Genomic DNA, 14,646 nt, shown 5'->3' on the forward strand with positions numbered 1-14,646 from the left:
TCGAAAATAATTTTTAACAGAGTTTCCGCCTGTTCTAAAAGTGGTATTTCGTTTAATTATACAAAAAGATGGGTATCAATCGAAATAGGTTTGAAAATAATTTATTTCTAAATTGTATTTAGGAGAGCTGCCATGTGCTTAAAAAAATTAAATTCAACTTAATTCATCAGTTAATTGAAATATGTATAACAATGCCAGGGGAAAGATTTTAGTTTGAAAATACTTTTAAAGGAGTTGCCACCTGTTTGAAAAGTGGAATTTGTTTTACTTATACGAAAGATACATAAATGAAATATCGAAATATTAGTGTCAAACGAAAGAGGTTTAAGAAAACTTGAGGCTGATAATATTTTTAATTAGGGTTGCCATCATCACATCTGCACCATTATTTCGAATATCCAAAATGTGAAGTCAAATTAAAGAACTGCTATTTTACAAGGATTGCACAGGTTTTATTTTTTGAAGTAAGAATCTTTTTAGCGGTACAGGGAGTTTTGAAATTTGATGAAATGAAAACCGACACCATGCGAGACCTCTCATCACTGAGAAATGGTTTAGATTAATCATATGGAATATTTTTTGAGGTTTTTGAATAGGGTTTTCACCGTTTTAAAAAAAAAAAATTAATCAAATTTCGACGTTTTGACGCCATGCGGGCTCAATAGTAGTCCATATTCGAAGATATTTTCTTTTCTAGAAAAATTTTTGCCTCTTCGTTGCCCTCTTCTTGCTGCTTTAGTGAAGCGGGCAATGAGATTAGTCGATAGGAAATAAAACGCCATAAATTATAAATTATTATTTACTCATCCTGTTTCTGTCTATTCAAGAATAAATATTATTTTAATTTAGAAAACCGCAATTTAAATTTTTTAAAGTTGAATTTTAATGTTTTTTTTAAGAAATTCCCATAAGCGGACATCTCCCATAGGCGGACAAAAAGTAGGTGACTATCGATGTCCGCTTATTCAGCTTTCACTGTATTGATTACTTAAATATGTTTGTTCTGAAAATGATGTACTAGGATCTATAAAGAAAGCAAAAATGTGTTTCAGATTTCACTAAATAATATATCTATTATCCTATAAACAGGCTATGTATTAGAAAATATGTATGTAATTATGTATATGTACACTATGTATATTCATATGTATAAGTACATACATCTAAATAAAATAAAGCTTTAAAAGCTTTCTTATTAAAAGCAGGAGATTTTCAGGTGCAGCAATTTATTTTGTTGCAAAAGCCATTGAAAACGCACGCACAACTTCTCCGTCCAAAATTTGTAATCGTGCCATCGTAACTACTGAATAGAAGTCAATAAGTGCCGTCATTGTTTGATATTTAGGCTTTTGTTTAGTCCTTTTGTCCTGCTAAATTGGCAATCAGGCTTCACGTGCCATTCACATACTAAATTTTATTCTGCCATTGAGTATTGTATATCTCTGTTCCAGCAACATTAGAAACTTCTGTCGATTTCGGAGATTACAAAAATGTACAACAACTGTAATCTCCTGCTCTTGCTCCCTTCATAATATGTATGTACATACATTAAAGTGGTCCAAAAATGTGCGTGAAAAAATAAGGTCGGATTTTTAATGCCGCCACCCCCTAGGATTGTTCTATACCGAAAAAATATACTCCTATTTTCTAATTATTTTAAAATTAAAAAAAAATATAGGGATTGCTCAAAGCGCTCAAGGTTTTCCATTTATTTTATATGAGAAAGAAACAACTTTTCGTAGAAATGGTGTAGAATTCTTGAAAATTAATATTTTTCGATCGGAAAACTTTGCTTATCTTCAGTAGATTCCCAGTAATAATATCCGATTGCTTCTTTAACCATCTCCGCCCGAACTTAGACTTTCTTACTTATTATATTAGCCTAGGTCCCCGTAATATTATTCTTCTTCGTGTTTGTACTCGTATTAGCATTATCTTCCAAAATATAGTTAAGAAATAAACATATCTCCTGCGTCCTACATATTTGTTTTTTTAAATACGTGACAACACTTCTAAATACAGTTAAGAAATAAAACCTTTTTAAACCCATATTTTTAGTAACTATTTTAACTTATTTAATAGTTTGGGTTCACCTTTTCAAACAGGTGGCAACCCTCTTTAATTATTTATACCCATACTTTAGTACTTCATTTTACTTAATAAATAATTTGAGTTTAACTTATTACACAGTTGGAAACCCTCTGTAATAATGTTATAAATGCTCAAACTAAATATTTCTTACTACTCCTTTGTTTGACGCCAATATTTCACATAATTTAATGTAATACGACTTTTAAAACAGACGGAAATTCTGTAAAATTATTTTTGAACCAAAACTTCGTTAAACTTTTTCGGTTGACACTTGTATTTTGATAATTTAATTTAATTATAAAATCAGTAGACAACCCTTCTACATGCTGTTTGATATAACATTTCTTCAAAGCAATCTTGATTTATATTCATATTGAAGAAATTTATACACACATATACACGCTGCGATTAGGTTATAAATATTGCGCCGTCTGTTACTCAAAAGCCGAAATACCAACACACGCACATACTTTTTGTCTCCTTCTCTCAAGCAGTGCAAGCACGTGTTTAAAAAATGATAACGAAGTGATTTTGTGTGGAAAATCATTTATGCCCATATATTTAAATAAAATAAACATACATAAATACTTAGAAGATATCAACCAATACTTCCCATATACCAAACGAAAGGATTGATTAAAGAAAATTGCTAATTTTTTCCACCACTTTTTAAAATGCTTAATATTGGTTGAATTTATATAAAATTTGTACACGATAATATTTCTATTGCTCCAGTGAGCCTATATCCCGATGTTAAATCTGCAAATCATAAGTTGCTAGAGCACTTTAAAGGTTATAAATTTACCCCAAAATAAGCCAACATAAGCAAAAATAAACAAAAATTAATCTGTCGATGGGTTCGGAATTTTGTCTTTGAAGCGCCACCTTTTCTTTGAAATCGCTTCATTAGTTCTCGTGCAATAAGCGTTTACCTGAAGCTCTTTAAATTACAACTACAACATTTTGAAAATTATGCACATATGCATTTACACAGGTGGAAAGCTTTTGAATTATCAACTTTTTTGATTTTTTTATCTACTTAATCTACATATGCATATACTTATTTACATACATACTAAATTATATGTATATAATCCAAATTCGACTAGATTTTGGCGGCCCCTCAACCACACGAAAAATGTTGCGTTTCACTCGTTGCGCTCAGTAAAACACGTTAAGGCTCGTTGACGCTCTTTCCGCAAACACAACGACATTGTGCGTATATGCGCACCTTTGTGAGCTAGTGTTTGGTATTTTAACATCGCACACTGGTCTGAAAAGCTAAAAAGTAGCCCAAAAATGATGAATCCAACTTTTTTTTTCAAATTTTAAATACGGTATTTTAGTACAGTAAAAATATACTTTTTCCCAAATAAAATTTGTAACAGCGAATTTCTGATGCAGTTTGCTTCTATTGGCCACGTAGATCATAGATACACAGACTTACCCCTAAATCTCATATGGCAACATTCCGCCATTTTGGATTTTAGGTTTTTTGGTTTTTTTTTGAGATTTACAAAAGGCAAAATAAAAACAAAAAAAAATTATTGTAAATAATTAGCAAAAACTGCGAAAAAAGTTTAAAGTTGGGGGATATAAATCCCGCTGTGGAGGGAAATAAGCATAAAAATTTGCCATCATTTTAGTTTATGATAATAATGGTAAAAAATATATTTTAAGATCTCTTTTCAGAGATAGTAGTCGAGAGATCTAGTTTTAATTAAAGCCAGGAAGGTTCTATCACCTTTTGTTTCTTTGATAGAGCTTCTAAAATATTGCAAAAACCGCGGTTTTTTGATACTTTGCCCTCGTTTCTTCAAAATCTGGAGCTGATGGGAACTTTGCTTACGGATTCGTAATCAGCAAAAAAAAATCTATCAAAAACAGCTTCAACATTTTCCGCACCAATTTTTTTTTTTTTTTATTTTTGTTGGGCTGTGTAAAACCTTAAAAAATTAGCAAAAATTCATATTTCCGTTTTTCCTACAGAAATTTTTCCTTATGCGGTCTATAACACCCATCGCTGCGCTATTTAGTTACAGTTTTGCGCAATAATTCAATGAAGATCATCATGCATGTGCAGTAGACTGCGCCTTATTTTGCAACCTTGTCCTACAAACCTCTGGGGGAGTCAGAGAGGTTCATTTGGTCATAAACAGATGACTTGCGAAAATATTTTTAAAATCGGATAACGGAAAGATGTCAAAAATAGCTACAGTATGTTAAACCTTCCCATCTTAAAAAAAAAAAGTAGCCGTGAAGGCCTTTTGAAAGATTCAACAGGGCGTCTCAAATATGGCATCTAAACTAACCGTAAATTCGATTTTCCTTTACAAATTTTGTGCCACCAGAGAACCCAACACTAAAAGAGAAAAGTTCTCTACAACTTTGGCATTTGAATATGCTACGCATTTTTATCAGAAAATGTTGAAAAATGGCGAAAACCGTACAATGCAAAAATGTATTTTTTAAGTTTGTATAAAAAATTGTGGGAAATTAAATTCTCTACACATTTGTGTACAACCGTTTTTTACATGCAAAATGAGCTTGCAAATCGCAAAAACCCAGAAAAACCTAAAATCCAAGAAAGCGGAATTTTCGCAGGGCACGTTTTTATGAACAAAGGAACATTTCTAGGGGGAGTCTTGCTTTATTGCTTAACAAAAAATTTCTGCATACAACTAAGACGCAGTGCAAGCATGGGTAGAGAACGAGCACACAATGGGCTAGATTTTCTCAATATTCACCGCAATCTGGATGTTAATGTTGAATCAGTATTAAAAATATTTTTATCTATACCTCGATGAATTGCATGTGACTTTTCTTTAGGTTTTGCTAAATTATATCCACAATTAAATACAATATGCTGAATACTCTAAATAAAACAATAGGGGAATTCGCACTTCTGCGTATTCGTTGTATGTTGTGTAATAGCGTGGGCCCAAAATTCACTTGTTTAGAATTTTTATAGGCAATACCAAAAATATGCTCTAAAAAATATGCTTAAAAAACCGACTTCAACTCTCTCAACTCTCATATAAAAAAAAATATATATATCTCGTAATCTACTGATCGGATCTTAACCAGATTGGGACACTACCTTTCCGATGCATTATCGAAATCGGTTGACGTGGTCCAAAGCTATGCGGTTACATACATAAAAAATAAATAAAAATAAAAATAAAATAAAAAAATATTCCGACGAACTGATAACCTCCTCCTTTTTTGGAAGTCGGTTAATAAGCAGGAGGGTTTTTCCCGATTTCAAACTTTTTCGATAATATGCTGAACTAGAGTTAATGAAATAATTGAACCAAGTTTGGTAGAAATTTATAAAGTGGTTACCGAGATACACCTTGTAGTCATAAGTCTAAAAGTCTATAGCAGTCTAATTTGTTGTTAAGAGATTGTTGTTACTATTCACTTGGATTAAACTATTGTCCTCAGTTATTGAAATATCGGAGTTTTCGGATGTCTGAAATTTTACGTTTTACGGGAAGTGAGTGTAATTTTAGTCCGATTACAATAATTTTCAACGAATTTCTTGCTTGTACTAAGGTTATTAAGTGCACCGAGTTTGGTATAAATTTATGAATCAGTTACCGAGATACATATTTGTGGTCAAAAGGGGCACCGCCACCAAAAATTTTATGCTAAATGGTTACTGTAATTTTCGAATGTTCGCGTTTTTGTAAATTACCGTTATATGGGATATGGATTTACCGTTATATGGGATCAGATTTCTTGGCTAGACCCTAGGCAAGCCTCGTACCGAGTTTGGGAGGGATTGATGAAGCGGGTGCTGATATTCAGCAGTTCGTCATAAGTGCCCGATTTGCAAATAATTTCAAATAAAACTATTTTTTAACCAAAATTCGACTTCACGTTCTAATTTTCAAAAATTTGGATCCAATATTCATTGAAATATCGTAGTTTTTCCAGTTTTCGAAAATACCGTTATATGGGAAGTGGGCGTGGTTACAGTCCGAGTTCGCCCATTTTTGATACCAACCTACCTTGGCTAAAGGGAAATCTACATACCGAATTTCGTTGAGATATCTCAGTTTTTGCTCGAGTTATCGTGTGAACGGACGAACGGACGGACAGACAGACATGGCTTAATCGACTTCTCTTTTCATTCTGAGCATTTATTACAACCGTTGTTACAAACAACCGTTATGTGAACAAAGTTATAATACCCTTGTGCGCAAGTGCGCTCGGGTATAAAAAAAATCAACGCGTGGTCACTTGTTTAAGTCACTGTATGTATGGAAGTAAGTATGTATATATACGATTACATGCGTGCTTTAATTATATTAGAATACTTGCTCTACTCGTACTAATCAGTCTTGCTGGTAAATATTCAGATTCGTAACGAGGTTTGCAATAAGACCGTCTGGCTGATTAAATTGTATTTATTTATATGCGATGGACAAACAAAACTTACATTAGCAGACATTTAATGAAGTATGTGTGTAAAGTTCAGAGTAACGCGTCCCCTATTATTGCATAAATCGAATGTTTGTCTTTTACATTTTTAATTTTAATGACTAGTTCACAAAGTTCTTATAATATTTTCTGTTTTTATTTAGATTATGTTTTTAAGAAGTAATATGGTAAATATGTAAATACATATGTTAATATGTATGTATAGTATTTCATTTGATAACACTGGTACATATTTAATCAAACTTATCAAAGGTCAACATGGATCGAAAGTGGGCACATTCGAGAAAAGTCAACCGACAACGAAAAGCATACAAGTAATTCAAATTTTCATTTTCTTAGTAGTTAGTATACGACTGTTAAACGGCTCTATGAAATTTCGAATGCTCTTATCTTTTAAGTGATGATAGATATTTTTAAAACGGTCAAATTTACATTTTTCAACTTAAATTAAATGAAAAATTTTTTTTTTCGTGATTTCACTCCAAAAGGACAAGTTCATCAAGTTCAACAGAAAAATTCACCAAAAAATTATTTCTAGAGTCATAAGAAGAAATAGGCCTTAAATTTCTCCAGCTGGGGAAATGGTTTTTAGCCATGATTTTTGTACGTTCCATTGTGTTGTAACTGAACCGGATCTACATAGTCCGGGTGACTTATACTTGAAATTAGATAAGGCCAAGAGATATTCCTGTCACTTACCTTTTGAAGCCTACAGGCTTCGGATGTAGCCTCTATACCTTCGCACGTTTCGCTTTCGTTATTGTTATCTTGGAGATGTTAAGTATCGATTACGACGACGCGCTTGGCAGCTTTAAACGTTTTCCTTAATTCTAGACGATGTTTATTTCGATCGGAGGACCCCCAGGGTGGTTTATATGCCTCCTTTGTTTTCCTCTTGGGGCATGCCTTGACTAGTGCTGTCTGGCAAATCTCAACAAAAACACTAACGAATTGATCAAGTTCCTCCCGTGTTTCTGGCGTGTTGGATTTGCTCAGAAAGTAGACTCTTGCATAAAAGTTTTCTGTAATACCCCCCCGTTCTTGTGGTATTTTGTAACCATTTAGAGACGGGGCGAGTCCTCTATGCTAAATTCTATGAACCTGTGGCCCGAAAAAAATTACTCTTCAGAACGTTCCACGCCGAGATCTGTTCACTGAGCGTAATGTCAAGAACTTCCCTGCTATGCTATTTGCCAAGAAAGATACGGCAGCTTAACTGCGACATGCCAAAATGAAATTTGTTTATGCAACTCTCAAATCTCCTCGCTGAACATACTTAGTGAAGTAATAAGTCGCCGGCATTTCCAGCAATTTAGTCAATTTAAAAGTCTTTATAGGGTCACATTTTGCGGTGCCGTTTCATAGGCCTGCCCGCATATCCCTCTCTGTCTCTCTCTCTCTCTCTGTCTCTCATATCAGGCATATGAAGTGTGTGGTTTACTTGATGCGCAATTATAAACCATATGTGCTCGATACATAAATACTCGAATAAAATGTAATTCCTACCTCTCTACTCTAACTAGAACACAACTCTAAACCTCGTCTCCCGCTCTCCTTCAGCTAACCACAGATAGATCCCTTAAAGTGCTAAAGTTAGTATTATGTATTGTAATATCTGCAAAACATTTGTGACTAATTAAATGAATATGAATAACTGATATTTCAAATATTTCACTGCATAAACGAGTGTTCTGGAACAAAATTAACAGTGTAGGTGTAGTATATGTCCGTATGTATGTATGTATATACCAGGGTTGTTGCGAATATTCCCATTCGCATTCACAAATGCGGAACTTCCGCATTAATTTTATTATTCGCATTCGTAATAATCAATGCGGAGCTTTTGCGAATTCGAATGTTGTGCAAGTGCACCGATAAAACTTATATCTGCCAAACAAAATGACCATGATTGTAGCCAATATTTTTTGCCTGTGGAGATGCGACGTTAGGTCATGTTACCCAGTCGCCGCACATGGTTGTTATTGGTGTAAGAAAACTGGTGAAATATCTTATTTATCAACTTTGATAAAAGTATCTTTAATCATATTATTTCCTAAGCTATTTAACCGAGCTATCAACGGGGAGTCATAAAAGTTACCACTTCTGCTTGACTTTTGACGTACGTCAAAGAGAGCATAGCCTTTTTAACAATATTTTTTTTTTTATGTGCTTCAAATACCTATATTGGTGTCTGATTTTTTTGTACCAATCTTAAAAAAAAACTACTAGACATAAAAGAAGAAAATGTGTACTATAATTTTAAACGAAATATATTCCTTTTAATCATTTCAAATGGGGAATTTATTTTTGGGAAAAATTTCAAAAACACTAATTTTGTTTACTTGTCGGGCGATATTTTTTATAAGCATATACATTGGATCCTTAGCAAAAAATTTCTGTGGCAAAACTGTCCCCCTACGTATCCCTTGTTTAATATTTAAAGTCAAAGAGTAAGCTCTTAAGAGTAAGTAATTTAAAAGCTTTAAAACTGACCTTTAATTTGGTAAGATTTACGCAACTATCTGAGACCCTCATCATCCGTGATTCGAATAATTCAAATTCATATAAAAAACTTGTTTTTGTTTAATTAAAAAAAAAATAACTATATTCTGATCCGATTCGGCTGGCAGCCACGATTTTGAAAACACTATTTTACTCAAAATGTTCATTCCTGCAAAACTATAATTTATTTTCTACATATATCCACCTATTTAGCTCGCTATAAGCACAAATTTCTCTTCAAGTCAAGTTTTCTCTTCAAAGTCTCTTCAAGTGAAAATGAAAGTCAAGAAGATTCATCTGAGATTTTCAGCCCCGATGCAATTCTCATTAATACTAATAATAGTAGATTGGGCGCTTACACATATGTTAGTGTTTGGCCGAGCTTCTCCTCCGATTTGTGGCGTGCGCTTTGATGTTGTCACACAAAGCGGAGGGACCTACAGTTTTACGCCGACTCCGAACGGCGATTGTATTTTTATGAGAAGTTGTTTTTCATGTCAGAAATACACTCGGAGGTTTGCCATTGTCTGCCGATGGACGACCGCTGTTAAGAAAAAACATTTTTTTCTATATTTTTGCGATGTTGGTTTCACCAGGGTTTGAACCCAGGTGCTGCGGAGTGGAAGCGCTCACTGCTTACCACTACACCACAGCGGCCGACGATGCAATTCTCATTACTTTTTATTAAATATAATGTTCCAATTTTTGAATACAAGACTAAATAAAATAAACATTATTAAAAGTTATTAACTTTTCCATTTCTTATTTACCTAAACAACTTAATTTACTTACCAAATTGTTTCTTAAAAATACTTGACATCGCATTCGCAACCGCATCCGCGGATGTTAGCTGTTAAATATCCGCGGATGTCTAAAATTCCACATTCGCAACATCGCTAGTACATACATGTGCTATCATAACAGTAGTCAGAAATATAGGAAAATCATCAAAAATTAAAAAAAGTAATAACTTATTACATAAATGCATATGTGCACATGATTTAGGCTTAAATAATTTATTTTTAGCTTATAATTAAGAAAAAAAAAAAAACCAAATCAGATGCCGGCAACCGGCGCGAATCAAATTGTACTTTGACTCTATGTCGTATAAGCGTGCTTAACAGGCGTACTGAGAATGCTTGAAGCAAGTCTTCATGCGATTACTAGTTACGATAGGATGCATTTTTATATATGTACATATGCATACATACATATATAGCATATGTAAGTACACTTACGAATAGCACCCTCACTTGATAGTAATGGGCCGTCAAGCCATTGCGTTATCAGCTTCGCAATGTAGACGCCGTCGTTGTCAGGCATTAAAGGTCATTTTTTCATAGATTACTACAAAGTTCCAGAGCTCCAAAGCAGAGTAGAAATTGGAAAATATTTTCCCAATTGAAAATATCAGCAGACCGCAAGTGCAGCGCAAAACAGTCGACGTTTAGCTTTCGTGAAGAAAGATTCAATTTAATTTTCGAGCGGGCGTAAAAATACGGGTACTAAGATTCAATTTTACGAGAAAATAATTAACTTTTCTAAAAACACGTCGCAGATTATACATTGGGACTGAAAAACAAAAGCAGAAGTTTTCAAAATGGGTTAGTGTTGAGCAAATGGAAAATATAAAAATGTTTTTTTTTTTTGTGGCAAAGCATATTTACTTAATCAAAAGAATATGATAGCAATGGTCACATAAACGGTTGATTGCAATAGCCTAACGGAATCGGAATGAATTTACATTTATGAGCCGTGAAAGCAAAAGTGACCTAACACACAATTTTTTTATGTGTAAACATCTTAGCACTCGGTATGGGTAAAGTTTTCGTTAATCAAGCAAAAAAAAAATTTAACTGCTTCTGGTGTAATCCAGCAGAAAATCTGTAATGGCTTCTTATATGTAAAAATGCACATTTCTTAGCAAATTCGTGGCTATTTTACGATATTTTTGGGTTTACTTCACGACTAGGTTAAGACCTTTTCGGGAATAGTACGGGACCATTTCGCAATCTGTCCAAGACTATTTCAAGACTATTTCGGGTCAGTTCAGCAACATTTCTGGCCTAGTTCATGACTGTTTGAGGGTAATTTTAAACTAGTTTTGAACCATTTCGAGACTATTTCGGGATAGTTCACGACTATTTTAGAATCAATTCTGGAAAATTTCGGGACTAGTTCGGTATCACTTTGGGGCTAGTTCAAGAGCATTTCGGGAATAGTTCGGCGTGATTTGGGAAGTAGTAAGGGACTGTTTCAAGACTTGTTTGAGGTTATTTCAGGAATGGTTCACGATTTTTTTCTGAAGAATATTGGGATAAGTGCTGGATCATTTCTGGGTAGTTTGAAACTAGTCACGAAATATTCCTGAAATAGTCCTGAACTAATCCCAAAGTGGTTATGGAAAATTCGTCTACTGAATTCAACAAAATTAAATTAATTTTTAATAGCCGAATGTTTTTTTTTCAAGCCGTATCGGTTACCCACCAATGCTCACGCCCTTTCTTGTATACTTAACTACTTAATTTCATACATTTTAAAATAGTTAAAAGCCACTTATTCCTTTTTTTAATTACGTTACGTAGTTTTGTTCCGGCAACATATGTGCTCAAAATCAAAGAGAAGAGAAAAAAAGTACGGGAGCAAAAAAAGCATTTTTCTTGGAAAACGATAAACCAGTGATCGCTTGACTCTTTTCATGATTTTACCAAAAGAAAAAGTTCGAATAAAATCTTTCAGCTTCATTCTCTAAATAACTCTCCAAAAGTCGTTCTCATTTACTGGATTCCTATAACTCCTTGCAAGTTCGTATAATAACCTGTAAGTTCATGGCGTACTGCATCAGAGCTATTCTTTTTGGCCTCACCAAGTAAATTATTGAAAATTTTTGAAACAAAAAAAAACAAATATTTGCTGTATAAATTGAGATAACTCCGCCCAATGTGGTGTGAGCCCAAGGTAGATAAATATTTCAAATGGCTAAATGCCATGGACAATAACCAAGCCCATTTCTAGCATAAAATTAATTCTCAAAAACTCAATACAATTTATGGATAATTTTCAAAATTTCTTTCCAAAGCCAATGCACCGGGCAGTAAACTGCATCTAGAATCTCTGGACAGAATCGTTAGCATTCCATTGGTCGAGACCAGTTTCAAACGCATCGAAAATATCTACGGTAAAGTCAAACAAAATAATCGACTTTTTAATTGGTATTTTGAAACTGCCGAGATGACCATCAGTGCCGCCTACGAATCAGTACAGCCTGCAGTCAAACTTTTCGAAGCGCCTCTAAAGCATCTGGATGGCGTTATGTGCAAAAGTTTAGACTTGTTGGAGCAGCGTATACCATTGGTCTATCTGCCACCCGAAATGGTAAATATTTATTTTGAAAGTACATTCGAAAAAAAAAAATCGACTAACCACAATGACACACCCTCATGTCTTCCTCCAGATGTATTGGAACACAAAGGAGTACATGTCCGATCATTTGGTGCGACCGGTGCTCAAGCGTGCCGACTCTGTTAAACATATCGGTAACACCGTCTTGGAAAGTCAACTGACCGCTTATGCCGCACAAAGACTGGATGAAGCCTTTACAGTGGGCGACAAATTCGTGGATAAATATTTGACACCCATACCAGGCGATCAAACGGACGGTGAGTTAGTCAAAAAGCTTTCGATTTAGGCACAAAATAAGATAATCAATATTAGAAAATTACCATAAAGTAAAACATTTAGCGCAGAAGATAACAAAATTACGAATAAATTTAAAAATATGCATGCAATAATAAATAACCAAGTTTGTTTAAAAATTATTATATATGTACATACATATATACATAGGACTTTAAAATGTCGAGGTTATCATGTGAAATATTTTTAATTGTGTACGTAAGGTAATTTTTTCGCGTTTGTTTGTATGTTGCTGCTTAATTCAAAAAATATATATATATACAGACTGATAACCTTTCTAAAAATGATTCTACCCACAGTGGTAAGGTGAAATCAATGACTTTTAGTGTAGTTTAGTTTATATATACAGTGACTCAAACAAACCGTGACTCGTTTTTTTTTTAAATATTCATAATGTTTTTTGAGATAAATTTTTGTTGTTGTTTTTCCATAAAAATACCGTCGAAGTTTTAACCAAAACCACATAAATCAAACTTTATACAAAATTTTGGAAAATTCAACAAGCTTTCAACAAAGTTACATCTTTCTAATTCTAATCTCTAGAACATTTTTGGGTGTGTAGTTTTATAGCCTAAAATTTTTGTTTCATTTTCGTTGTTGGTGTTCTCGTTAGAACAAAAAATGACACTGAAGATGGCCCACGTCGAAACCGGTTTGTCTCCAAACCGAATTTGACAAGCGATGACGGAAAATCGTTCCACATTACATCAAAAAATTGTTGCCTAATTAAGGGCAAGTTTCGACCGACTAAAAAATGGCCTTGACTTTTGAGCATTTTTTTAGACTGCTTTTGCGGTTTTTATTATATAACACCTGCAATTAACAAAAATTGGCGATGGCTTTTTGAAGTTCTATGGCTAACGGTCTCCCGTATTTTATTTAATAAGAAATTCATGTTTACATGGAAAAAAGTGCAAAAATCCATCACCAAAAAAACTATAAAAAATAAACAGTAGTTTTTAGCCGATTCAAACTTGTACTTCATTAGGCAAAAATTGTATGGGCTATATAACTGCATACCCAAAAATACTCTAAAGATTCAAATTAAAAAGTTTAAATTTTGATAAAAATTTGTCGAATTTTCCAAAATTGTGTATAAAGTTTGACTCGCATGGTTTTGGTTAAAGCTTGGACGGTATTTTAATAGAAAAATAACAAAAAAAATTAGCTCGAAAAACATTACGTATATTAAAAAAATATATATATCAACACGTGGTCATTTGTTTGAGTCACTGTACATACTTGCAAAATTTTATATATTTTATTTAAGAAATTGATTAATATTGCGTTGTTTATATGCACTTTTCAGCTCCCATTGATGATGATAACATTTCTGGTGCAGAGAATGAGCAGGGCGCCATAAAGGCAATTCATCACGGTCGGCGATTCTCGCGCAAGCTTAAACGACGCTTAACCCAGCGCACCCTGGCCGAGGCGCGAGCTTTGAAAAAGCAAAGTAGAGAGGCCATTAACATACTCATCTATGCGGCAGAGTTGGTTAGTATAATTACCAATTGCAAATCAAATTTACTTGAGTATGTTTCCATATGTATGTATTCAAAACGTAAAGATTATCACAAACTGTGACCCGTTAATTGGTCCCATAACACTGTAGATCAGGTTTGTGCTCAACAAATCTGGCTTACTGCGCCATACGGCAACAACGTCAATAAAAATTACAACAACATCGTTTTCGGAATAGCAAAAACTACTACAACCCAAAACTATTTGGGCACTAAAGGGCAGTTCTGGTGACAGTTTTTCAACGTAACACAATCTTTCGAAAGACAGAAGGTTTTCGTAAGATAATTGTCAATTCGGCCAACTATCTTTAAAGCTTTTTTTTGTCCTTCGAAAGGCCAATTGAAAGCTCTACTAAAGAGGATGTCTTAGGTCTTAGCGTTATTC

The 14,646-nt window shown here is 33.8% G+C and overlaps 1 protein-coding gene across 3 annotated transcripts; it reads left to right on the plus strand.

Annotated features, from left to right (window-relative positions):
• Window positions 1-10,393: 10,393 nt before the first annotated feature.
• On the plus strand, window positions 10,394-14,340 carry LOC118737611 (lipid storage droplets surface-binding protein 1). 3 transcript variants are annotated; one of them, XM_036468228.1, is made up of 4 exons: window positions 10,394-10,646; window positions 12,122-12,417; window positions 12,497-12,701; window positions 14,048-14,340. In XM_036468228.1, the coding sequence occupies exons 1-4, from the start codon at window positions 10,643-10,645 to the stop codon at window positions 14,323-14,325; spliced, it is 783 nt and encodes a 260-aa protein (XP_036324121.1). In that variant the 5' UTR covers window positions 10,394-10,642; the 3' UTR covers window positions 14,326-14,340. The 3 variants fall into 3 exon arrangements, with proteins under 3 accessions (XP_036324121.1, XP_036324124.1, XP_036324123.1); XM_036468231.1 differs by lacking the exon at window positions 10,394-10,646 and adding an exon at window positions 11,626-11,862; XM_036468230.1 differs by lacking the exon at window positions 10,394-10,646 and adding an exon at window positions 11,891-12,000.
• The last annotated feature ends 306 nt before the right edge of the window (window positions 14,341-14,646 follow it).

The sequence above is a fragment of the Rhagoletis pomonella genome, unplaced genomic scaffold (assembly GCF_013731165.1).
Source record: "Rhagoletis pomonella isolate Grant_MI unplaced genomic scaffold, Rhpom_1.0 Rhpom_scaffold_00004, whole genome shotgun sequence".
Taxonomy (NCBI): domain Eukaryota; kingdom Metazoa; phylum Arthropoda; class Insecta; order Diptera; family Tephritidae; genus Rhagoletis; species Rhagoletis pomonella.

Excerpts from the sequence above, each read along its gene's own strand:
- LOC118737611 (XM_036468228.1), top strand. Across the intron at positions 12,418-12,496 it reads TCTATCTGCCACCCGAAATG|ATGTATTGGAACACAAAGGA; the intron begins GTAAATATTTAT and ends GTCTTCCTCCAG. Across the intron at positions 12,702-14,047 it reads ACCAGGCGATCAAACGGACG|CTCCCATTGATGATGATAAC; the intron begins GTGAGTTAGTCA and ends TGCACTTTTCAG.